Genomic DNA, 27,366 nt, shown 5'->3' on the forward strand with positions numbered 1-27,366 from the left:
TTTGTAAACCAATAGGCTCTTATTTTAATCATCTTAGTAAACAATTTTTTTTCCATTTTGTTTTACTTTAGTGCCAGATTTCTGAACCTTGTGTCCAAGGTTATTCCAACCACAAATGAACAAATATATCAGGAGAATAAAAAGAATCATAATCTCTTGCATTTCCTTCAAAATTGGCTTTATTCTACCAAACAATAAAGCAAATAGTGCATCATCAATACAGAGAGCTACTATATGGTGCCAGAACTGCTCTGCTGATGCAGAACCACAGAGAAAATGTCATTTAAATTTACCATATTGACAACATTGGGGAGTCCTTCAACAGAACAAACATGCTTTTTGAGCATGTGCACCGTGTGTTTACAACACACAACAAGCACTTATTTCTGAAATTCAAGATGCGTCAGACAGACGATGCTGCTGTGGTGCAACCGGCCCAAAGTAGATGAAAACCAGCATGTGTGTGACACATGAAGGTAGGAAAAATCATCTTGAAAAGATAGCAGTGTTAAAAAAATAAATGTGCAACAAAACAGCAAATATCTTAAACACATAAGGAAAATTATCTTTTGTGTTTTGCATAGCCTCATTGTTTCTGTTTTTCTTTTTTAACAGACTTCATGTTTGGGTTTACATTGTTGCTTTTTATTAATAGTGTTTATACAAGCTTCTTTGTTTCCATGCCATGACATTTAAAAGGTCACCACATTTTTTACAATCCTATTTGCTTCAGAGCGAATACATTCTGCTGTGCCTGCTGTGCTCTGCTGCTTCTAGAGACGTTCAATGAAGCCTTTTCCTTACTTGTAAGCTTTTCCAACATGATTACCAAACCGCTGCCTTTTCATCTCAGACTTTCGCTTCAGATTTTTCCAGAAGGATCCTGACATAATTCCCAACATAAAGGCGTCATTTACTCTGAAATATTCTCACATTTTGTTCCAGTTCTAGTCACACGTTACCTCAAGAATGAATGACAAAGCCTTGCAAAATAACTTTTTTACATTTTATGTTGGAAGCAATACTTCTGTATTTACAAAAAATATCTGAAAAATGTGGTGTGCATTTATTTTTAATTCAACTGAGTCAATGCTACTTTGCTTTACTCATAAGAACTGAAAGTTTTGCTCATTCTTCACAAATCAGCTCAAACTCAGTCAGATTAGATGGAAAGCAGTTCCGATCAGCAACATTTTCAAGTCCTGCCCCAGATTCTCAATTTGTTTTGGATATGGACTTTGACTAGGCCATTGTAGCACATAAAAAGGCTCTTATGAATGCTGTGTTTACCTCCATACATCCTCTCTTCTTTTGATTATTCTCCTTGTCTGGAAACACATGCCAGACATGTAGGTTTGTAGGTGAGCCACCCTTGTTCCATTTTCAGACGATGTCATGAACAGAGCTCTGCGAGGATATTTTATCATTTCTTCTTCTTCTTCTTTTGTGTTTATTTTTGATCTGTCTGCAGGGTTTCTTGCTCTTCATGATGCTAACTGTTTACAGATGTTTTTAATCTAAGAAACCTCTGAACAGCTGAATTTACAGTGAAATTAAATTGCAAACAGTTGGACTCTGTTCAATAGTTACTTGACATCTAAAGGGAGTTTATTGGATTAGAATTTATTTGGCAATGTCAAAGTAATAGGAGCGAGATATACGTACACATAAACCTGTTGCAATTAATCGGTTAATCATGTGATGAATTAAAATGAGCTCTATAATTTCCATTTGGATGAGCAGTTTTGTTTAGAGACATTATAATCCATTTTATTTCTAATTTTGGTTGTGTGTGGTTTTATTTCTTTGTTACTTTTGTTGTATTTTATATCTTCCAGTTCCAGTATTAAATATACAAATTAAAGTTTATTGATCTTTAATAAGGTGGCCTAGCATTACTATCCCGTTACCATTATGTTACTTTAAAATGGTCTCAAAATAATTGTTTATTGCAATAATTACTGGGACAATTAGTCGTCCAGCAAAATGTGTTGTTGTGACAGGCCTACATTATGCATACTGCATTGTTTTAGATTATTCTTTGTAAACCAAATGAAAAATCATGTCCTTTCTCTCTTTGCTTCATCTTCATGCATCAATTATCCATAAAGTTTTTGGTTTTGGTTGTAACGTGAAAGAGTTCAAAAGATGTACTTTTGCAAGGCACTGTTTCATTATTGCTGGACTGAAGTCAAATTTGTAGTCGTTCTATCGAGTCATAGTAACAGGTATGACTCGACAGTCATAGTGGATATGCCACCAAGTCAGTCTAATATCAAAAATGAAACAATTTTGCACATAATTTCCTGGTGTCTGAGCTCCATCAGTCACCCCACACCTTTTAATCCTGAATGTCAGATGCAAATGGAAGATAGCGATATGCGTTTTCTCCGTTCTCTCTTATGATTCCTTCAGTGCAAAACCAGCCGTGAATTTTTGTCCTGCTTTTGTGATTCAGTAGCTCAACAACAGGGTCTGATGCTGCTTTTCCGGGTTTTTCTTTCTTTATTTCTTTTTATTTTTTTGATGCAGATGGTGTTCCTGTGTGGACTGTACCAAAGTCTCCCTCAGGCGAGCAGCTGAAGAACGGAGGTCTGACTCCTCTGCAATCAGCCGAGCGCTCCCCGGCCCTCAGGAAAAGGAGTCTGTCCCCTGGTGCTGAGGTGAGAGTCACGATGTTCCACTTTCACTTTCTCACCTCTGGATTTAGTCTGTCATCTTGGTGTGGCACGTCTTGTCTAAAACTGCTGCCATATTACCTTCTGTGAAAACAGTTGTTAAAGGAAATCAGTTTTCGGTCGGTTTTGAAATCTAAATTGGGGAAAAAAAATCTCATGCAGGATTTTATGAATGTCGTTATTGTGCTATTTTGGCCTGTTAAAGTTTACTTGTGTAGTTGGAGATATGAAACACAGCAGATCAGTTTCTGCATCAGAATCTAAAATTTGTGTTTATTGTTTATTAGGGTCAGGTCTTCCTCTGCACACTTCATCCATTATTCATCACATCTTATCCATCCATCCATCCATGCATCCATCCATCCATCCATCCATCCATCCATCCATCCATCCATCCATCCATCCATCCATCCATCCATCCATCCATCCATCCATCCATCCATCCATCAATCCATCAAAAATCAACTGGGAGCTCTTGTGAAGTTTTCTTATAGCAAAGGTTAGGACGTATGTATCAGCTTCATCCCCAGTGATAAAACAGTGTGTGGTTGTTCCTTGAAGCTAAGCTATTGGTTAGCTTGAAGTCTTTCAACTGGCTCCATACTGAATGTGCTTCATTGCATTGAGTGTAGGGTCTATTTATTTATCCATACCAGCTAGAAATCATTGTTTATTTACATTTTTATTTAATTGAACATTACATGCAAAAAAACATTTGGATTTACTTACTTCCCAGACTAAAATGAGAAGCTATTATTATTATTTTTTGTTCTTCTGTTCCTGGCTGTTCAAAAACATAAAAGAAGACGGACTTTAACACATTATGCAAAAGTCACATTTTCAATGTTCTTATGTTCTGTTTCTAAAAACAGTCCAAGCTCTTAAAAAACCACCCAGCTGTTTTTTGGCAGTAAGTAAATGCTTTTTGGTGTCTGGAAAACGAGTTGCTTCAAAAACTTCCTGAATATTGAGTCACTGTCGACAGATGAAATGTGCTGTAACCTAGCAACGCCAGCCAGACCCAGCCTCGTTACCTAGCAACCTAAGCAGAGGTCCATCATATTTGGACCAGCTGGCTTTACCGCTGTATTCGCTGTACAATGGCTGCTGGAAAAGAGAAGTGTTTTGTTGTTGATTTACCATTCAGATACCACTTGCTGCCTTGTTGGCTGTGCACGAGGCTCCAGTTCTACTTTTCAAAGATGTAATAGTTGTTTATCTGTTTGTTAACTTATACTCGCACATTTTCATGTGCGAGTATAAGTTGAATTGGGAGAGGCGTGACCAGCAGCAGTTTGTTTGGATTCTGAAAGGATCTCAATTATCTAAGAAAGATTTTGTGCATAAATGTAATGAACATGTTTTGTATAGCGGATAGACATATTCTAACCTGTTCAAGGAAGCATGATAGGTCACCTTTAAAGTTGTTGCTTGCATTTAATGTTTTGTCATGTCCAGATTTATACAGGAAGGCTATTTAAGTTTACGAAGCCGGAGTCTTTAGCTTTTTAAGAACCATCAGGTTTTCCTATAGAAATTATAACATAAAAACAACTTTTAAGATTTAAAATGTTCCAGTTGAACAAATCTGACAGTGTTAAGGAGGAAAGGATTTCTTTCCATCTCTTGTGTTTATGGTTGATGCCCAGTGAGAGAAGCAATCATCTGCTGTGGAAGTTTTAGCAGAGCTGCTGTCAGAGAAGTGGGTCAGGCAGTAGAGAGGTGGGACTGCGCTGATCCCAGGAGGTCCTCACACGTTCCTCCCTCACCGTCTGCTGCAGAAATGGACTGTCACAGTCTGGACCACCCTGGGTCACAATCAGAACACAGTGACAGCTGTTGAAAGCTTGATGTCCTCCTTTTGCTTCATGACCAGCCACATACTAAAGTAACATCTGTAAAAGACGGTTTTACACATTTATGCCTGATCATGCTTTCGTTAATACACTGACTCCTATTGTCCTCTGTAAATCCTGTTGTGATTTACAGTTTCAATGTGAATTCATTTAGTCTTTTTAATAATTTAATATTGTCTCTGTAATTTGACTTTAATTTGCAGGATGTCCTTTAAAAGTCTTAAATCCATGTATCTAAAATTAAAGCATTAAAATGTCTTAAATCCATTAAAAAATGTAAGTTGGCCTTAAATAGGTTGATCACAGGTCTTAAATTTTGTGGTAGTAGGAATATTTAAGCTCATACTCCATGTAGTTAATTTTTTCAGGTAAATCTTTGAGTCCCATGCAGGCATCTTCATTTTGTTTGAGGCTATTACTAATTATAGCTGATAATATACCTTTGCTATGTAGCAAATGTTTGATAAGTGTAAATTATAACCAGTTTGCGAGACGACATTTGTCTTTACCAGTGGCTCACGTCTGGTGCTAACTCATACGATGCTACATTTATTCTGTACAGTACAAAAAGTCTTGGCACTATTACTTTACTGTCATGATACAGGTTTTAAATTTAAATCATAGTGGTTTTAAAATTATATTTAAAAAAAAGTCTTAGTTATAGTGAAGCCCTGATTTAATTGATGTTTTTACTTTTTTGTGATGTTTTTATCATTAAAGGTTCTTTTATAATCAGGTTTATTTACAAATGTTGCAAAAACAACATTTGTAACAAGAATTAGATGTGACAATTCAAGTCACTGAAATAAACGAGATGACTCTTACAGACACTTGACTAAGAGCCACTGGCCATCAGCATTTTTCAGACTTCAAGCACTCAAACAGAACATTAATGAATGCCGACCAGAACCTGGTCTATTGTTGCTCCTAATTGGACAACAACCACCTGTTCTGAGTGGCAAATTAATTGTGGTTTAGCATAACAGAAATCGCCGTCTCATTTCAGCTATAAACCCTAATTGGTGCAGAAATCACATTTAATAGATTAATGTCTATGTGATTATTTAATTGAAGAATAAAAAGCTTTTCAAGCCAACCTGGTCCTCCCGGCCTGGTGTGAAAATATAATTGCCTCCCTTGTTAAATCATGAATTTCTTGTGACTAACCACATTCTTTGGTTCAATTTAATAAGCTGCATTCATGACTGATTTCTGCCTGATCTGCAAAGTCAAGGAATCCCTTAAATAGAACCTGTTTGATGACCAACCCGTTATGTCCTGAAGTGAAGAACTGAGAAACAAAATGACTCTAATAAAACTTTGAGGAAAATATTCTGTGGACTGAAATGTTACGTTAAACATCAAATTAACGCATCATTTCAGAAATAGAAAATCTTACTAGCAGTGGTTTGTTAGATTTTCCAACCCTCAGATTCTACTTGGGTTTTCAGTAGGACAATAATCTAAAATGCACCTTTGAGTTCATGGCTCAAAAATATGTAGTGGTCTAGTTAAAGTCTGGATCCCAGCTGTTGCTGCCAAGGTTTTTCCACACAGTGACAGGTTGTCCTGGACAGCCTTTTCTTCTTGAATAAACGAGAACATCTGATAAATACAGTTTGCATTTACTCCGATTGCCTTTTTCTGTATGGTTTGATAATCTGAAACATTAAAAGTGTGTAAACTTCCCAAAGGACAAATGGTTTTTCATGACACTGTATAACATCCTACATAAAGTATATTCAATGCATGACTACACTTCATTAATCCTGGAGGAAAATTCCCATAAAGAAAGATATTTAACTTTTTTTCTTGTCGTGAGAGAGAGATTTATGGCCGACAAGTCAGCATTTTGCTGCTAGGTTGCTCTGAACGTCCCCTTGGTCAAACGTTACGCTTCGTTCATTAATTGTCAAAAGCCTGACGAATGCTGTTGTCAGATGTGCTGACACTCATTTCAGTCTAACTGCAAAATAAATTAGATAAGAGACGGAGGAACATTTAATCCTTACTGTGGGATGGAAATCTGCTTTACTGCTGAAAACAGATAATCTGAACCCACAGCGATCAAAAATGGAGCAACATTATCTTCATTTTGTGATCAATTTCTGTTGACGTCTGAGACAAAACAAGAGATAAAAGAACAGTTCATGTGGCTGGATTCATCTGTAGACTTAAAGAATGAGTATTTGATTAATCGGGTTTCAGACATTATGTGCTTTTACATATTTTCTAAAACAATCTAATAGATTTATGAGTGAATGATTAAAGGGTTACTTGTAAAATTTGCATTAACTATCTAAGACTTGTCTTAATCGCAGTTCACCCACATTTATTCCCATTGAAGTTTTCTGAAATTGCGCTACAAATTAGGTTTTTAAAGGTTATTAAAATTTTTGATAATATTCTGATTTTCCTTCTGTGACGGAGGAAATACTATTTGTGTCAAGTGTAGATAAAGTTTAAGTCTTAGATCCTGGTAAAGTTCAGATTGTTTTTGTTATTAATACATAAAGTCATAGCGCTGAAGGTGAATGTATTCTCTATTTTTTTTTTTTTTACCATAACTGTAACTAAATTTAAGTCATGGCTCTGTAATATCTGACTTCATTACTGTCAGGAAAAATGACCCTGAGATGAGTGACATGCATTGCAGACATTACTCCACCTTGACACGGATGTTTAACTTTCAAAGTGGGATTTTTTCTTTTAGCCATCATCCATATGAGTAGCTGATGTCCAGTGTGAGTTATTTGAAGTTTAGTCCTGTGTGACGGGGACAGAAAGGAGAGATGAGAGCAAACTTTCTTCAGCTGCAACTTAATTCATTAAGATGATGGCTCGATAAAAACGAGCAAAGTCCAGAGTTCTGGAGTGATTTATTTAAAGTTTGCTGCACAAACATGGAGAAGTAAGTTTGCCATCTTGTGGTTATGAAAAATAATGCAGATGAAATAAAAACCAGAATTTTCTGAGCGTTTTATGAATGCTATAACTACAAACAATACAATTAAACATGTAATTGTTGAATTCCTATGAAATTTCTTGCATAATTCCCTTGTCTGCTCATAGTGTAACAATCTTCCCTGTCTGTCAGTAAAGTGTTTAACCTCTAATCTAATGAGCAGCCACAGCATCAAGGCCTGAAGTGCATTACCTCAGAATAATGAAGGTTTCCTGTTTGAATTATGTAGCACTGCTGTGGCTTTTCATATTCAGTCTAAGTATGCAGCCAGCGGAAAGGGAGATCAGGGCTGCTGCGTGACTGTGGAGAAAATGGAGAGAAAATTGCTGCCCCTTGCAGAAATTCGTTGGCTCTATGCATGAGCAACAGCACCAGTGCATTTACTTACAATATATTCAGGCTGTCTTTCCATAGTTATGAGCTGATTCAGTGCAGCACATATAAACATTCTCAGTCACCTTCTTTGACATTGATAAACTGACTGCACACCTTTCATTTGATTAAAAATCTACCCTAAAGTTTACAGTTTAAGGTGGGATTAAATGGAAAAAAGACAATATCAGGATAGATTAGAGTTACAACATCCAGCAGGAGCTAACATGAAACATAGCTAACGTGTAATGTAACCTGACAGAAGAGAGAAACTCAAAATATTTTAGAATACCCTGATGAATTTCTAAAAATTTTTGTCACCAGCAGGGGGCAGCAAAGTAATCCCTGCCTTTTTGTTTTGTCTATTTCCACTTCATGTTTCAGTAAATAAGATAAAAGACTAGTAAAAACTTAAATTGTAGTGCATAGCGATATTTTTAGATACTTTTTTAGCGACATCAAACTAGAAGTTCAACATCTGATTGTTGCATTCATGAGTCACTTTGGTCTTTAGTCCTTCCTTTGTTTAGCCTTAAATCAAACACTTTTCCCCATGATCTTTTTCCCTTCTAGTCACATTAACACTGAAAAAAGTTAATGTTTTAATCATTGCACTGCACAAAAATGTTAAACATTTCTATTATAATGAAGGCAGAAATGTTAGTCACTGCAAACTTACTTTGTTCTTTTTTATTTTTCCTTTATTTAACCAGGTAAACCCCGTTGAGATCTAGATCTCATTTTCAAGAGGGACCTGGGCAGAAGTCTGCAATACACAGCAACCTGGCTACAAAATAAAACTAATTAATACATATACACAAGTATAAAACAATTTAAGAGCAGTGACACTGTTTAATAGAATCTTGTTGCCTGTTTTTAAGAACCGCTCGAAATAAATCCAATGAAATCAGTTCTGACATCTTGAGTTCAGACTGGAGCTGATTCCAGGCTGTAGCAGCATCACACTGAATGCCTGCTTCCCCTTTTCAGTTGGAACACGTGGGACATGCAAAAGAAAAATTTAATTGGAGCGTAAAGGATGGGAAATAACAGATCTATGTAAGAGAGAGCTTAAGTGTGCTGGAGCCAAGCCGACTAGAGATTCATAAATCAGGATCATCAGGTGATTGTTCCTCCGTACGCTTAAAGGAGGCCATTCAGCTTTTGCATACAACTCACAATGATGTGTAAGACGTCTGCTACTGGTTGCAAACCTTAAAGCACAATGATACACAGGATTCAATGATTGAAGGCATTTGGTCGAAGCTTTCATATATAAAACATCTCCATAATTCAGGAGTGGCAGGAATGTTGCTGCTACCAATTTACTTCTAGCTTTGAGAGAGAAACAAGATCCATTTCGGTAATAAAACCCAATCTTCATTTTCAATGTTTGTAACAAATTTGCTATGTGATTTTTGAAAGAAAGCTCTTTATCTAGAATAAAGCCAAGATATTTATAATTACTGACAGACTCAATTTGTGCACCTGCAGCAGTTGTAAGCAAAAGAGGGATTTCTGGTAGTTTTCTAGAGAGTGAAAAAATCATTGCTTTTGTCTTATCCACATTCAAAACCAACTTCAGAGTTTGTAAGCGTGTTTCACTTTCAGGCATTTTTTTAAACTTGTGCTGGTTATTTTACTGTTTTGAACTCTTGCGATATGGATGCTGGGATCAGACTATAAAGTGGTTGTTAAGTCCTGCAAACCAGCCAATCATTGAATTGAAACAATTCTGCATCGCAGAGTGGGACAAAATTTCCTGCAGCACGTAAAACGTACTCCAGTTGTCGTAAATATTTGATGGCAGTTGTTGCTTTAAAAGTGAAATTTTTTCAGATTGAGTCAGGCTGATCTGGATAGTTTTTTTTTTTCAATAGATAAATAAAATCATAATTTTAAAATATATCTGTACTATACATGTTTTTAATAAAAAAAAAGTTTGATAATGAGGCAAATTTAGGTGTGATTATAAAAAAATGCATAAGGGTGCAAATACGTGGAGGTAACAGACATATTTCTACAGAAACTGTTTTTCTGTTAAAATCCAATATAATGAAAAACTAAAGAAAAAAATCATACATTTTTCTAAAGTTTATCCAGCTCAATCAAGTCAGATTGTGCCATTTTACACTCAAGGCTACTTTGTATTCTGTCTCTGGGTGAAGTGTCTGTATGCGCTTTTATTTTTACAGAAGAAAAGAAATTTCTTTCTTAAAACACCACAAGCAATTCACCTGGTCAAGTATGAAATTGAGTGTTTTTTTTAAACTTTATTGTCAAAAATTGCAACAGCTCAGGGTCACAGGAAGTTGTAAGTGAAATAAGTTTATTAGTACTTATTTTGGGACTTTTAACTTTACCAAAGAACGAGATTTAACAGTAAAGACTGAAAACTCCTTCATACCTACCTGTTCCACTGGCAGATTATTTCACTACTAGCTACTTTTTCATCAATATTAAGGAATTATTGACTTAAAACAAGTCACAACTAACTTACAAGTAAGGTATCTGCAATAGATATTAGACCAAAAATACTAGTAAGATTTTATGTTTTTGCATAAGCCGCATGGTTCAAAGCATAGAAAAAAAGTCGCGGCTTATAGTCTGAAAAATACGGTCATGCAATTAAATCTTTTTCCCAGAGGTAACGGATGCATTAGACTAGATGAATACTTCTTGAAGATATGAATGGCTGTTGTATTAAATGTTTTACACGACTCTATGTAAACTGCAGAATGCTTCAGTTCCAACTTCCTTTGATTCAAATGCCAAACAGCAGCGCGGACCGGAAGCTCTTCAGTATCGGCCTGGGTGCTGACTTTCAAAGCATCTCTGACATTTAACTTGGAAAACGTGGCTAAAAAAAAAAAGAAACACACAGTAACTGAATCAGTCAGTGTGTTCAAATAGCTCGCTCTTTCAGCCTGCAAGCCTTATTTATTGGAAAGTGCACAGAGACGAAGTTCACTGATTGTGTGGCTAAATGTCAAACAATAAAGCGGGTGGAGTGTGTTTAATGTGGCTGCCTGAGAAAACAGATCTACTCACCTGGAGCGTTTCAGAGAAAATGCCAGGAAAGTAGAAATAGGGGTCAGAGGTTAAGAGTATATGTCAATTTTTTAATTCACTCAGCTATATGCAGAAGGAGGCAGGAATACAGTAAATGTGAAAATATGGAAAAATTTGAACCGAGCGTCAATGGTTTGGAGATTAAAACAACAAAGCAATAAAGTAAAATCTCATCAAATTTGACAGTAAAACACTTTAAGTTTCAATCTTAAATCAAAATTTGTCTTTTGCAGGAAAAAGTGTTTGTTTTATTTTTTATAACGACTCACTTTATGATGTTTGATTCGCATTGATTTCTGTGTGTATCAGTACAGAAGGTAGATTGTAGTTAGCCATCTTTTTTAAAATGTTTGATTTCAGCTAAAATCATAAAATATAGACATTAAAATGTTGTTGCACTTGTGAAGGAATCAGAATCATCAGGTCAAAACTAAATGTACATGAAACTGGAATTAAATATGAAGACGTCTCTGCATGCAGAAGACTAACTTCAACACGTGACCCTGCATGGATCAGTTTAAAAAGGAATATAGCCTGTAAAAATTAATAGTTTAAATAAACTGAAGACATGGAAACTGCATCTCTCAGGTTAAAGAAGTAAATAAACTTTTATCAGCACACAGTTCAAAACTTTGCACAAATCCTTTTTAAAAACAATTAGATTTCTAAAGTTGTTGCTTTAACTAAATATTTCGTCTGGAATTTTTTGCTGGAATTGCATTTTTTGGAAAACATTTTTTATTCATTGCCAAAAAGGTTTTTCTTATAATCATTGCTAAATAGTAGTAGTGACTCAGGTGAGTTTAGGCACACCTTGTTGCTAGGAAACGGTAAAAAACATTGAGCACGTGCAAAAATAATGAGGAGGAAGGCATAATTTAATGAAGCTTGTGAGGGTAAGAATCTTGTGGGTAAAGTATTTAGGCTTTTATTTATTAAAAACAATTTTTTACTTTGGAAAGTGAATGTAGTCGATCATAAGTCTCATGAGAATTGAGTATAGATCTTTATAGATATTTTAAAATTTGTTTTATATATCAATTGTGCTATTTATGAGCTATAACATGAGGTCATAAAACTGTAGCATTTTAGGTGTGGACACAAGTAATGATGAAATGTTAGCATCGAGGTAACTTGACTCCCGATGTTAATGCTCACTTCCCAAACACATTTGAAAGCATGATCTCTTGTTTATTATTATTATTATTATTATTATTTTTGCTACTAAGCAGCAGTTTAGCTGTAATTTGTAATAATTAAAAAAAGAGTGATTGTACCGGTTGAACAACAAATAAATCCGCTTGATGTACGAGATGAAGGATATTTAGGTTAGCGACCAAACTAAGGTCTCCTTGATCCTAAATATGAAACATGGATCCTCTTACTCCAGTCTCTCCTGTAAACAATTACGGCTGATATTTCTGAAGAGGTGGAATCGTTAACATTCCTTGTTGGAGGAGCTTTCTACCCTAAGCAACCTTTAATATTTCTCAAAGCCGAAGGCAGAAAGAAGCGCAAGGCCGGCTAAGCCGGCAGTAATGCAGGCGCGGCGTTGGGCCCCTGATGGTTCAGATAAAGGCTGAGCTTCAGGGCAAAGCTTTCGATTTACCGGTCGATGTACAATCCAACCCCTCACCTGTGGTCACAAGCTCTTTAAGTGACTGAAAGGACGAGGTTATGGATGCATTCAGCTGCAATTGGTTTCTGCTGTGAGGTTCAGAGGGAAGAAGCTGCTCCTTTGTGTGGAAACTTGGACGGTTCTGGTATCTTACTTGAACTTTTGCTTGCCATTTGGGCGACCAGGCTTCTCCTGAGTTTACAGTCGCTTATATTAAAGTACATCGGCGCCAAAACGGAGCGTGAGCTAAATACCGATTTGAATGTGATTAAAATCCACATGGAGTTTTTCCAGAAAGCCTGAATGAGGGAATCCATTCAGACTGAAGGAAGATAGAAGAGGACATCAGACGTATCTGTTTTCACATGAATGGAGAAAAGGTGGAAGTCACCATGAGGAAAAACCAGAAAGAGAACCAGCTCAAACTTGTAGCTGTTTGAAACTACAATAAGACTTTGAAGCAGCAGCTTGAAGAGACTCGGCCTTCCTTCAGCGCCGAGGAGGCTGAGATGGAGAGGTGATGAAACAGAATAGCAGATCGTCTGAACGAAAAGACAAGGAGGCAAAAATGATGTGGAATATGGGAAATAGGACCCAGTCTGACTACTGCAGAGAAAACGAGCAGTAACGTCAAGAGATCTAATCGGAAAATCAAAAATTTCTTCTTTTGTCCAAATTATTTTGTTTGACGCTTTCCTACTGAGCATTTGCTTGAGAAAAAAACCTTTTCTCTAGGCCTTTAAGCTAAAATATGCCTTCATTTGTTCTGAAAGAATCCAGCTCAGTTCTGCACAAAAAGGAGACATCATGAGGTCAACGTACTTTTATCTACAAGCACTAATCTTCTCTTTGTGATTTCCATTTTAGGAATTGAACTTTCATTTTCAGGGCAGAATCTTTGCTGCGCAACATCTTCATGAGTATTTTATAAAAACACGTTACATCCTCTTTGTCTCTTTCAAGCTCTAAACTAAACTGCTTTTTATATTGAAGAATGCCCAAAGTTTTATCAAGTTATATCATTTTTATATATTTTGTTATGATTAATATTGTGTAATTCCTTATTACTGTCTCTTTGTAAAATTTTTAACCACAGGTGATTCTGTTGAAAGAATGAGCCACTCTTATCCTGCTTCAAGTTTAATAATGTTACAACTTAATTTTTATTTTATTTATTTAACATTTATGTAATCTGGTACGCTGACTGTTCCAGTCATTGGGTGCAGCAAAGTATGCTCTAAATTTGTACAAGTAATGATTACTCCACAGTTTTTAGGAATAAATTATAATTTTAAACGACGACCTGTTCAGAAAACATTAAACCATCATACAGTAGAAAACAGAAAAATAGCATAAAGTAGAGAAAATAAAAATAACAAATACAGCCATATTCATACTGACTAAACTATAATACACATCATAAGTCAACAGTCTTAAAAGCAGGTACATTGATCATGTGCTATAGTTTTTACTAAGTGGAGAAAGGTTAATTTTAAAGTTAGCGTGCTGAGCTTTAGTGTTTTTTTACAAATTGTTCCAGTCATTGGGTGCAGCAAAGTTAACTGAGGATTAGCCCAAAGATGATGGTGAGTTTATTAGAACATAAAATGTGAGTATTGTTGTAAATATTGATGAATGAGCGACGGTATTTACCAATCATGGTTTTACAGATGCATGAATGGAGAGATGGCCAGTTTACAAGTGAGTATAGATGACTTGGTGGCAATAGAACGAAAACAGATAACAGAGTGATGGATGACATCATGGACTAGAAGCAGATTTGTAGATGAAGATTGTCATTTTCACCAAACTGCTTTGCGATAAGGGAAAACTGAGTCTTAATTTGACTTTTGGAAGTATTGTATTTACATGAGAGTGCACTGACGAGCCATATACATCAGTATTTATAGGAGGCGATGAGCTGAAGTGATAAACCATCCACAAATTAAATGTTATGGGAGGCGGTGTGAGATAAATTCCAGATAAAGAACTTATCCTGTTTGTAGCACGACTGCTGATTTGTTACTTTGACAGTACAGACGATTATTTGATCATCTGCAAACTCATCACAGAAGTGGAGACGTTCAGTGGGGAGATAAAAGCTCGGAGGTCATGTGAGCAGAGGAGCAACTGGAGGAGAGCGGAGGATTAAAACGGGAGCAGCTGGAGGATGGGAGGGAACGGTTTATGACGTCACCGGGACTTTTCCTCTGCTCCCCTTCCTTTTTTCAGAGTGGGTGGTGGGCAGAGAGGCAGACACACACACAGCAGCTCAGCACCGTCTCAGCATCTCTCTGTGGGGAAGGAGCAGGACTCCTTTCAGACGGCTGCCCACCAAGTCCGCAAATTCAGATGAAGAGGAGGAAGTGTGTGTTATTTTTTTCCTCGGGGTCCCGTCAGACCTTTAAACTCGTTAAATGACTCCGACCTGGACAGGCGTCCTGCTGAGAGACCGCCGGCTCTTTAACAGGATTTGACGCTAACTGGAGCTTTTACCCAGCAGCTTTCCTGCTTGCGGACCACTTCCCCTCCTCTTGGTGGATTGAACAGTCGGTGGCGTTCAAACACGCCGGTACTTTTTCCTTTGATTGGAGATGAGATCCAGCTTCATGCAGGTCAAGCCTGTAGCGTCACATCAGTGCAGCGTGAGTGTTTGATCACTGTTCACATCTGCTTTAAGTGCAAACTGAAATGCTTATCCAGCATTTCCAGAGTACATCAGCGTTTAGCAGCACTGATCGGAAACGGAAAGTACAGAGCTTGTTCAACACTGAGCATTGATGCAGTCTTCATAAATTATTGAACAAACCAGACTGCAGGGCTTGTTGTGGTAAACGCATTAAACAGCTGAAATATTTACAAAGTGCTTTGTGAAACATTGAAAAGAAGGAAATGCCAACATTTTCTCACTTTTACACACTACTGGTGGCAGTTTTTGATTTGGGCCATCCTGGTGGATGACCGGGGCGACATTAGTAAGAAGGGTTGGGGAGCATAAGGAGATGAAACGGAACTGAACAAGTTTTCTGTTCAATATCTTAACAAGTATTTATGCTCTGGTTCAGTGTTTCCCAACCCTGGTCCTCAAGGCTCACGGTCCTACATGCTTTAGAGGTTTCCCTGCTTTAAAGTGCCTGATGCAACTGATTGCAGTTCAACAAACGCCTGCTAATCAGTCATCAATTGAAATCAGCTGGACTGAAGCAAGGAAATACCTGAAACATGCAGGGCAGTGAGCCTGGAGGACCAGGGTTGGGAAACACTGCTCTAGTTTATTGTGAAAATATCTTTGTACATTTGAAATAAGACAAAATTAACTTAAAAGTAACTTTTCAGCAATATATTGGAGTTTTTTTTTTTAGTCAATAACTCCTTAATATTAACAAAAAAGTACTCACTATTTATGAAATAATCTCTCCGTTGGACAAGACATTTAAATTCATAATAAAGGACAAACGTCTCGTTCCACTGGATGATTATTTAATTTATATCTTGTATCTAAATATTCCTGCTAAGTTTAAGTTGATAAACAGCTAAAACTTTTCTGTTTTTTCTTGCGGTGGAAGAATGTAACTTCTCATCTAATTGCATTATATTCAGTTGAGTTTAAGAGAAAAATGTTGCTGGATATTTTGCTTAATTTCTGAGGTTTGATGCAGATTGAAAATATTTGACAAAGTAGACATAATCTACATGACTCATGTTTTTGCCACTTGTGCAACCAACTGCAAATTAAAGGCAAGAAACTGTTTTGAAATTGATTCAATAGCTACTAAGTGTGCAAACATGCCCCCACATTTATTGTCATTTTATTTTGGAATAACCTGGTTACATAAGTGTGCTCACCCACCATTTTGTGTATTTTCAGAAAGTAAGAAAAAGGTATTTTCTTCCAAAGATTAAATCCTAACAGAACATCTAAAATCTAAAGCTTTGAGAGATAATATGCCTTGATCAGGAGTCAAAACATATTATAAATTGGATGATAAATTGTGCCAGTAATTATTGACAGAAATGATCATTATAAAAATGTTTTGAGATCATTTTCAAGTATTGATAAATCTTATACTACTGGAAGTTTGTGCTACTAAAGACATATAAACTTTAATTTCTCAAGGAACACTTAACCCTGGCACTGTAGGATATTTTTAATATCCAACATAAAACACAACCAAATACAAAAACTTCAAACAAGAGAAACCATAAATGAAATGGATTAGGATGTTTGTGTAAACAAAAAAATATTTCTCTTCAGAATGGAGCTCATTTTGATTCATTGTGCGGTTAATTGTTTATTGCGACAGAGTTATTCTTGTGTGAAGCTCCGGGTTTTAACACCATTTTGATTCCAGAGCTGCCCAGTTCTGATGGCTCAGATTCAACTGAGTGAAAGTTTTCCTGGCTGCACATCCACGATGCCAAAGATGCTCTGGAAGATTAGAGCTGATAATTATGGAGGCTTTTGGACAGCAGATAACTCATCGTCACGCTGCCTTTCCGGATCCAGACATTACTAATTCACCGACATGTTCAGCAGTAAGCTCGCTCCATGCAGAGCTGCTCAGACCAACTCAGCTGTGGTTCCCTCTTGCTGTCAGGAGCCTCTTTATTTAGTCAAAAGCAGTGAAGTCATAACAAACCTCCCCCTCCTCTCTGTCTTCCCACTCTGCTTCACTTCTATATATATCACTCTGCTTCAGCTCCAGGGACTCGTGTAGGGGTGTGTGTGTGTGTGTGTTTGGAGCGTGCTCCGTCCCGTCCAGGGTGTGTGTTCATGTGTGTTTTGCACATAATGTTTTTGGTGCAGAGTGTTCCCAGCGTGTGCATCAATGAGTGGTTATGTGAAGCTGCACAGATGTCTGTGCTGAATAAAATATTCAGGTGACAGTCAGAAATCTCTGTCGATCTCCTTCTGTTCCATGCAGCCATGATGCTGGGAGTTTTCCCACTACGTCCTTGGAGCAGTTTTCCTAAAATGAAACTGTGTGATGGGCCCCATTCAGTACAGATTACCCTGCTTTGCTTCTTACAATCTTTTAAAATGGTCTCTAACAATATTTAATTCAACTGAAGGTCTCATTAAAAGACCTTCAGGCTCTTTTTCGTTCATTTCTGCCCTTCACCTTGTACTTCATTATTCACGGCTTTATATTGTGCATTGTGTGCTCTATGAAGTGGCATTGAATTAAAATGTATCTGCAGTAGATTAGTGATATCTTAAAGTCAGAAAGGAATCTGATACGGGACTTCAAACATGCACCAATCATCAATTAAAAACCAATCGTACGAGTCCAGCCAAGGACATGAGAAAACCTTTCAAATATCTTCAAAAGGGCGAAAGATTAAAGCTGGGCTCGCAAAAAAATACAAGGAAGTTTGGCTTCTTCAAAGTAAAACACAGTTTCCTACAAAAGTATCCACAGATTTTAAGCTTTTATAACCACAGATTTTAATATGTTTTAATGTGACAGACAAACATAAAGTAGTGCCTAAGCGGGAAATCAAACCTTTTCACAAAAAGGTTTGATTGTAGTAGACTTTTCATTCAGTCTACTTTGCAGATTCATCTTTAAATACAACAGCTGAAGTTTTTGCTTTTTTCTTTTCAAATTAGCTCAGATGGAATGGGAAAGTGTTGGTGACTGTTAGATTCATGCCTGGACTTTGACTGGGCCATTCTGACACATGAATTTTAATGTCATTTTAACAGATGGCGTTTAGATTTTTCCATCACTATTTAAAAAAAATAATGTTAAATGTTCTGTTACACAAAGCTCCATCAAAGTTTGTAGCTGTAAAGTGAAAATACAGAGCAGACAGAAGGGAATAAATGATTTTGAATAGAAAAACAAGGCGACAATTCGAGACTTTTGCACACTTTGTCATAACCGGAACTGCTTGGAAAACACAGAAGTAAAGAATGAAGAGCAGGGAGTTGTTGCCCACAGGCTTTGGGGCACTTTGTGCATTATGCATCAGCCTCTTTCTTGTTGTTTTTCTTCCATACTTTCCTGCTTCGGGTTGCTAAAGCGGAAATCAAAACCATAAATTTGTTTTAACCTCAACTGGAGCCTATTTCCGATAAATGACAGAACAAAACCGAGGGAAGCAGCTTCTGTCTGCTTTGACTAATTCGTAAACTGTGATTGGTAAAGCTTGCTGCGGGTAGGAGAGAATATCCCACCTGGGAGACGGAAAGAACCTCGAGATTCTGGTTGATGATAAAATACTGACAGCCTCGTCTTTGGAGGGAAAACACGGCTGAGTGGATAAAACAAGACTGCAGATACGAGTACCACTAATTAGTGGTACATTTGGGTGTTTTGTGTTTATCATGACAAAAAAAGACTTTAGTTTAATCTGCACTCTTGGGATTCAAGTAGAAATAACAAATTTCTTTGCAAATTTACATTACAAATATTTAGTATATTTGAACTCAGTGGAATGGTGTTCCTCCTCCACTTCTTCAAGCTTCCTTCTAACAATCTGTGCACAAAACCTGATCATATCAAGGGGCGTTTCTGCAACTCTTTGCTTTAAATCATGTCAGCATTTTTTTATTTACAGCTAAAAACTCGTTTTAGGATGCCACACTGAACATTTGTGGCAGATGTAAATACATTCCCAGAGGGCTTTTCCTGAACGCGGCGCCTCAGGCTGCAGCTGTCACAGATGTGAAAGAATTAAACGGTATTATTAAAATGGCTGATTTATGTTTTCTGTTTACGACAAATAATTCTACAGGGTCCTTATTCGTAAATATCCACAAAAACACAAATTAAAAGTGTCACTTCATTTACAATCAAATTTGAAATATTTCAGTTTAATGCAGCTCCGGTGTTTGAAACGGTGATAAGTGAAAGCAGTGTGGATCATTTTGAGGCCTCAGAGAAAAAGAAACCAGAAACATAACTTAAAAAACAAATGTCTTGCTATAAATGAAATAATCTAATAATTTTTCATCAGTGCTTAAAACTTATCGACTTTATATAAACTCCTATATCTTGCTGAAAAGTTACTTATGTTAGATTTTGTCTTATTCCAAGTGTACTAAGATATTTTCACTAGAAACTTCTAGACCAAAACCATTTTAAAATTCATGAATTTCCAGCATGTAAATCTGTGTCTTTAATCTTGTCTTACCTTCCTTTATATCAGGAAATGTTGAAAAAAATCAAGTCCAAAGAAAAACTTTAAATGTTTTTCACAAACAATTGATCAAGATCTTGTCACGTTGCAGAAGTGTTTGGCTTCCCGGAAACAAAAAGAAGTTAAGTTAGGTTAAGATTGGAAAGGTAATAGTTTGTGTTTTTGCTCGTGTTTTGGCAGCACCACCCCGGGCTGGAGGACATCAGTCCCAGTGAGGAGGTGACGGACACGGAGGACAACGATGAGGAGGACCTGGGCGTCCTGGACGACCAGCGGAGCGTCATCCTTCACCTGCTGTCCCAACTCAAACTGGGGATGGACCTCACGCGGGTGAGCCTCCGCCCGCTTCTTCACCGTTACAGCTGCGACTCTGCAGCGCGTGTTACCCGTCTCTCCTCCGCAGGTGGTGCTGCCCACGTTCATTTTGGAAAAGCGATCCCTGCTGGAGATGTACGCCAACTTCATGGCCCACCCCGACATGTTCCTGTCCATCACAGCCGGGGCCACCGCCGAGGACAGAATCGTGCGCTTCGTGGAGTATTACCTGACCGCGTTTCACGAGGGACGGAAAGGCGCGGTGGCCAAGAAGCCCTACAACCCGGTGCTGGGGGAGACATTCCGCTGTTCCTGGGAAGTTCCTCGGGACAAAGTCAAACCTTTGGTCAGATCAAACCAAGGGCCGGCTTGGGAACCCGGCAGAGGATCCAACAACTCGCAGCAAGGGGAAGATTCGCCCGAAGGCTCTTACAGAGTCCGGTTCGTCGCAGAGCAGGTGTCCCATCATCCTCCTGTTTCTGGGTTTTACTGCGAGTGCCGGGAGCGGCAGATGTGCGTCAACGCTCACGTGTGGACCAAGAGCAAGTTCATGGGCATGTCTGTGGGCGTGTCCATGGTGGGAGAAGGTGAGTCACACCGCCACAACAATCCGGTTACAAATGGAGGGACAGGTTACAGAAATCATGGCTGCGATTTATATGCAGCAGAACTGCAACTAACCTGTAATTTTATTGATTATTCTGCTGATTAATTGTTTAATCAGATAAAAAAAAAAATCAACACATTCTGCTGATTTTCCATTCAACTTATTAAGCTTTTTATACAAAAGTAGAAATACATTAAAACATGCAAATGAACAAATAATGAAATTCCTTTTTTAAATAAGAAAATAAACATTTTCTACCCTAAAATGCAGTAACATAGCATTCCTTCTGTGAATTTAAAACTACTAATATGCTACTTGAGGAGTTTTGGGTCGAACATACAGTACAGACCAAAAGTTTGGACACAACTGTGTGTCCAAACTTTTGGTCTGTACTGTATTTACAGACAAAGTTTCTTTTTTTAATCTTTAATGAACAGTCTAACGTTTTTGATTCTGTATAGGAAGCAAACTGATACTTTGTGAAAAAATATATATCTAATTTTGCTGCAAAAGTTTGCAGAAACAACAAATACTAGTGTATAGTTAAAGTATTTTATTCCTGACAGCCATTTCTATATGTTTGGAAAAGTTGTTTAAATAAAGTCTCATCCCCCTTTGCTGGGTTTTGTAAAACTTCCCTGGGGTCGGTGCAGATTTCTCTTTCTAGCAAAGGTTTTCTTAGGTTTGAGAAATAAAAGGTGGTCAGAAATCGCTGCCTCAGCGGAGAAGAGGCAGCTTTGTGATGGAGGACTCGGCACCCCGCCTGCTGCATTTCAGGGACAAACATCCTTACATAATAAAGCCGCAGCACAAAAGCGCCGCCATGCTGCGTCTCCTGATTTCAGCTGCTTCTGAACAAAACAAAAACAAAGCCCCAGAACACACCTGGGAGGATGGCATTCAGACGAGCGGAGCTGCAGTTTATTCCTTATTCACATCGACAGCAACTGGAGGGAATTTGGCTTAGAATAAGGTAAAGCAGTTGTTGCATAAAATCAGTTTATTATGGTTCAAATTCAGCTAAATAACCTAAAAGCTCGCTATTTCAGTTTAAATAGACGCATGTCTGGTATTTTAAACATTTCGACTTATTTTCCTGTTTGTTTTGTTTAAAGGGACAGCTGTCAAAACAAACAGCCCTAATTCAGTTCAATTCAAACTCAAAAGGAAAGATATTCTGCAGAAACTTTTTCCAAACTTATAAAATATTTTATCAACATAATAATATTTTTTTCACAGATTTCTTTCTGAAATGAAGTCCCAACTTCCTCTTTCAAAACTGAACATTTATGTTGTTTTTATTTTAATGTGGGAAGATGCAGTAGCAGTAAGAAATCCAGAAATCTCATTGCAAAGAAGTTTAAAGTTGTTCTGCATGTTGTTGAATGAAATGCATTTGATTTTCCAGCATTGCTGGTTAAATCTCTCCATAATGCAACCTCTATGTGAGTGTTTATCTTTTATTTATTACATTTATGGTTACTGAAAGTCTGAAAGAACTTTTCATGACCCATTTTCACCCTCCAAACGATTCAAGTCCTGCACTTTAATCAGAAAACATCGAACCATAACACGATCAGATGATTTCCTCAGAATTTCTCACCTTACAAACAGGAGGTGTTGAGTCGATGCCAAAGAGTTCGATTTGATCCAATTTGCTTAACGCGTCCAACTTAAGACAGGCAGATATTTTAACTTTCAGTCTGTTTTATAAATGTGTCTTTCTACCACATGAAACAAAAACTACCATAAACATTTGTTTTGTTTTGTTTTTGTAATTTCTGTTTTCATTCCAGTATCAAAATAAAAAAACATTTTAGCAATCCAGTCATATAAATTAGAATATGCGTACAATGAGGGTTTTTTTTTTGTCAGATTAAAAGTACCTTCTGAAAACAGCCACCTTTAAGCAGGTATTAAAAATACATTTTATTAAGTCTACATTTCTGTTTTTAAAAATATTTGTTACTGAAATTTGGTTTCCTCTTAGGGGAAAATCATAATTAACAAACATCCATGTGTCTGAAATACATCTACATAATATATAGTGATAAAAGTTTCAGAAATAAATTGGGGTTTTCAGTAATGTGCTAATTTACAGAATATTTCTGCGTTTCTAACATTTAGTTTGCTGATAAGTGAGATTACTCATTCACGCAAACCTGCAGTTCGCTTCATGCCATCCTAAGAAAATGTATCAGAAATCAAACAGTCTTAAACATGATAATGTCCATCCATCCATCCATCCATTTTCTGTTCACCCTTGTCCCTAATGGGGTCGGGAGGGTTGCTGGTGCCTATCTCCAGCTACGTTCCGGGCGAGAGGCGGGGTACACTCTGGACAGGTCGCCAGTCTGTCGCAGGGCAACACAGAGACATACAACCATGCACACACACACTCACACCTAGGGAGAATTTAGAGAAACCAATTGACCTGACAGTCATGTTTTTGGACTGTGGGAGGAAGCCGGAGTACCCGGAGAGAACCCACGCATGCACAGGGAGAACATGCAAACTCCATGCAGAAAGACCCCGGCCGGGAATCGAACCCAGGACCTTCTTGCTGCAAGGCAACAGTGCTACCAACTGCGCCACTGTGCAGCCTCATGTCTAGATGACATGATAATGTCATCTAGACATTATCATGTCATGATAATGTCATCTAGAGGTAAATTAAAACGCCAACAACAAATATTTAGCTAATAGTAAGAAACGAGATCATAAATCTCAGAACCTTTAAAAACAGAATGTTGTTTTTGCTGCAACCCTTTCTGTTTTAAACCTGATGACGCCACAGAAAGCAACAACCCCGACCGCTCCATCAGCACCTGAACGCCCCGTACGGTCACCCACCTGCGCCTGGACAGATTGGCTCAGACCTCAGCTCACCTGTTGGCAGCTTGTGACTCATGGTGACATTCACCTCAGGACGTATTGATCGCTGTTTGTCCTCTAACTGCCTCTGATTATTGCAGACTCATTGATGAGCAGTGAGTCAGCAGGCGAAAAGCCTGATTTAATCTGACGTGGATTAAACCGAACTTTAGAGGTAGAAAAGTTAAGAAACAGTCGAGGGAAATATACTGGAACATGGATATGGAGCAAGAGTGTCTTGGCTGAAAAAGTATTCATACCACTTAGCTTTTTCCAGTTCTGTCAAGTGTCAAACTTTAGGCGCGGGGGCCAAATCTGGTCCAGCGAAAGACATTATGCGGCCATCCGGACTCGAGAGGGCCACATACATAAACTTTCAAGATAACAGCTGTGTGCTTAAATCTTATTTTATTAGTCAAATCAAAGCAGTTTTTTTATCTTTACACTGCCAAATTGTTTAGAGATGATCAAAAGACTGACATCATTATCAGAGCATTTTTATTCATTTCAAATTTTCCACCAAACATCAGGGCTGCATCATATGACACGCACTTCCTTAAACATGAACGATCTGACGTTTCACAAAACGTACTTAATTCCTTTACACTTAGAACCACTGAAGACACATTAACATTCACCCTGAGAGAAGAAAATACAACGAACGCGTTTGATTTTTGGTCCTGATGAATAGTTCTCTAGTCTGGCTGGGCTGCAATGAAACGCACTGAATCCCAATGCCAATATCTGATTATCATTTTGGCAGAGGACTACTTGGATGACTTTCTTGGTAGCATATTAAAGTTCAAGTGCCATTCATGCAAATTGTGCATGGTAATAATATAGTTTATTTGGCCTGTTTGATGGGCTTCACAGCTCCTGATGCTCTGGTTTGGATATTTTTAGTGCCTGAGAAACTGAAGGTCACAGAGCAGCGGAAACATTGTGATGAAGAAACAAGAAAAGATTTGAAGAATTGTCATAATCAATATTGTTACCATTTTCAATATAGCAAAATGGTATGAAATCACACAGCAGACTATATGGTTTGTGATTTCTTTTCTCTTTTTGATTAGATTTTGATCACCAAGAGAAAAAAAACAACAAGAAAACAGGTAATGCGTACATATTTCTAGTCTAAGTGTAAATGCAACACTATATTACATATCACACAATTACACATAAATACACCAATTATTTGATGACTTATTTAATCATAGCTCTTTTCCGTCCTGCAGACCATAATATAATCTTCCCATTTAGTGTTTCCCTTCTAAATAACAAAAGACGTCTTCATTTTTGCCGTTTGAAAGTCTTTCCACGTTCTTGTGCCTATTTAAATCCCAAAATAAACTACTGATGATGTCTGAGGATAGAAGAGAAAATAAATAAAAGGAGGAGTTGAAATTAAGATCCATCAGCCTTCATTTTGATTTATATCAATGAAAACAAAAGCTGTTTTAGTGAGATACTGTTTAATGTAGGTTCTTTAAGTTTTATGTAGGAACATAATCACTGAGTTTAGAACAATTTTTGAGTAAAAGGTGGTTTAAGAAACCAGAACGAAAATAACACTTTCACGTTTCATTTATCTAAATTAATATTTTATGTCAAACATATGGTTAGATTAAAAAAAGGAATGTAAAATAAATTTTATTTGAGATAACGTGGGTGATCTCTCTTTGAATTTAAAAAAAATTTGATTTGCAAGAAAGTATCAAAGCCAGATCAAACATTATATGCCTGAGAGCCAGATAGGTTCAGAAGAAGAGCGGCGAAGTGCTGCATCTGGAAAACGCTGCTGCTGCTTTCTCCTTTTCTATCCAGTCATTTCACCTCACTATGCTTCTTGCTTGTTATAAGTGGAGGTCAGAAGAAAAAAACTGAAAAATCTGTCTTTAGGAAGCAGAAAAAGCAAATATCAGCTCATTTCAGAGCCTTACTTTAAAGTTTGAATGACCTACATTTCAGATTTTAGAGACTTAAGCAAAAAACTTCCTCTGAAAATGACGAGGTCATGATTGGCTGAAAATGCATTTTATCTACACAAGCCGTTCTCATGTAATTTTAATCCCAGAGCTTCAGGCCGTTGTTAACACGGAATAGTTTTATCTCTAACAAATCCCCTCTGTTGTTTCCTGCTCGCTGTGGCACCACATGCACTTTTCCTCTCCGGCAGCAACACGCTGCCTCACAAGTGGTTTCCTGTAACCAAGCAAGAACAGAAAACTATTCGTAAAGCAGAGAGAGTTTGTTTATTGCAGAATAGCGCCATGATTCTCCAGTCACGTGTGGAGCGAGGGTAGACGGCCTTTTTCTATCAGAAACTCTGCAGACAGGCAGGCTGGGAATGCAAAGCTTCAGATAGCTACTGTATGTACAAAGAAAGTTTTAAAACAAAAGCAAACGAAAGAAGGTGATTTATACAGGATAAAAACTGATTTAGCCTTTACTAGGAGTTCAATCTGTTTCTGTAAGATTTATGTCCATGAACTTCAAAGTATTTGTTGGGATTATTTGCAACAATAAGTAGTGAAAAACCATCACGTGAGCTTAAGCTCAGTCAGATTCAATGGAGAGAATCTGTAACCATCGTTTGAGGTTTGAACTTGGACTAGGCCCTGCTATTACACCAGGTTACAAAATAAATTTTTTAGAAGTTGTTCTCTATGTTTTTTCAACTGAATTACAAAATTTTGCACCGCTGAATCCAAAATCCAGTCCATTTTTCAAATTAGATTTTTATTCTAATTTGATTTAGAGAAATCTGATCTACTGACTAAATTGATACACGTTTTGTGACATTATCACTTCATTTCATTTATATTTACCATCAAAAAATGTTTTTCTGTTTTCTAAAAGAGTGCATCAATTAAATGTTACAAACTTGGATTTTTGTCAATTGAATAATAAAACACTGATAAGGGAAGGACAACATTACGTCTTCATTGTGCCAAATTCTCCATCTCTTGTCTGTCCTGATAGAATCTCTTCTTGTCGCTCATGGATCCCAGATTCTCCATATGTGAGAACAAGTCATGGATTTTGATGCTCATGTTGCTCCATAGTTCAGAAAGTTGACCTGATTAAGCAAAACCAATGTGATTTTTGGATTCAGCTCATCAAAATGACCCTAAAACAGTTGAAAAACCCCAGACAATGTTTAGGCTGTTGACCAGTGTTATGCATGTGTGTGATGGGAGTTTTTATTTTCTAATTTTGCTGTTTTTAAAAAAAAAAAAAAGGTCCAACCAAATACTGGGTTTGTAAATTAGCCCATGGCTAGAAAACCTTCGTACATGTAACGTTGTTCACTGTCCTTGATTGCATAAACTTGAGCTGAATTATGCATTTAGTAATAGAAATAAATTAAAGATGTGTGTCGATGTCAACGCTCCTCCTCAGGTTCCAACTTGAACGATTAAAAATAAAAAGCAGTTTCCTCTCACATGAACGTAATTGAATCTAATCATTTTTTTCTCGTCTTCCTCCCAGGAGTCCTGTGTCTCCTGGAGCATGACGAGGAGTACGTCTTCACTCTGCCCTGCGCCTACGCCCGCTCCATCCTCACCGTCCCCTGGGTGGAGCTGGGGGGAAAAGTCTCCATCAACTGCATCAAGAGCGGCTACTCGGCCACGGTGACCTTTCACACAAAGCCTTTCTATGGAGGGAAGGTGCACAGGTGAGAATTTTTTTTTTTTTTTTATCAGCTCTGACAGCTTTTATACTCTAAGAAAGGACTCCAGGCTGCTGCTTCTCTTCTCTGACACTTCATTCAGAAAAGCTCCACACGCCGAGGAAGATTATTCCTTTGTGAAGCTGTCTGACTTTTTAATTTATGCCCGTCTTCTTCTGTGGTAATG

The 27,366-nt window shown here is 37.5% G+C and overlaps 1 protein-coding gene across 1 annotated transcript in view; it reads left to right on the forward strand.

The window, feature by feature from the left end:
• osbpl10a (oxysterol binding protein-like 10a) overlaps positions 1–27,366 on the forward strand; it is an 85,517-nt gene that overhangs the window by 53,810 nt on the left and 4,341 nt on the right. Inside the window, exons 7-10 of the mRNA XM_032580279.1 lie at positions 2,533–2,663; positions 19,891–20,040; positions 20,114–20,612; positions 26,999–27,185. Coding sequence (XP_032436170.1) covers positions 2,533–2,663; positions 19,891–20,040; positions 20,114–20,612; positions 26,999–27,185 — 967 coding nt within the window. The remainder of the gene's footprint in view (positions 1–2,532; positions 2,664–19,890; positions 20,041–20,113; positions 20,613–26,998; positions 27,186–27,366) is intronic.

Source organism: Xiphophorus hellerii, chromosome 13, assembly GCF_003331165.1.
Source record: "Xiphophorus hellerii strain 12219 chromosome 13, Xiphophorus_hellerii-4.1, whole genome shotgun sequence".
NCBI classification, from domain to species: domain Eukaryota; kingdom Metazoa; phylum Chordata; class Actinopteri; order Cyprinodontiformes; family Poeciliidae; genus Xiphophorus; species Xiphophorus hellerii.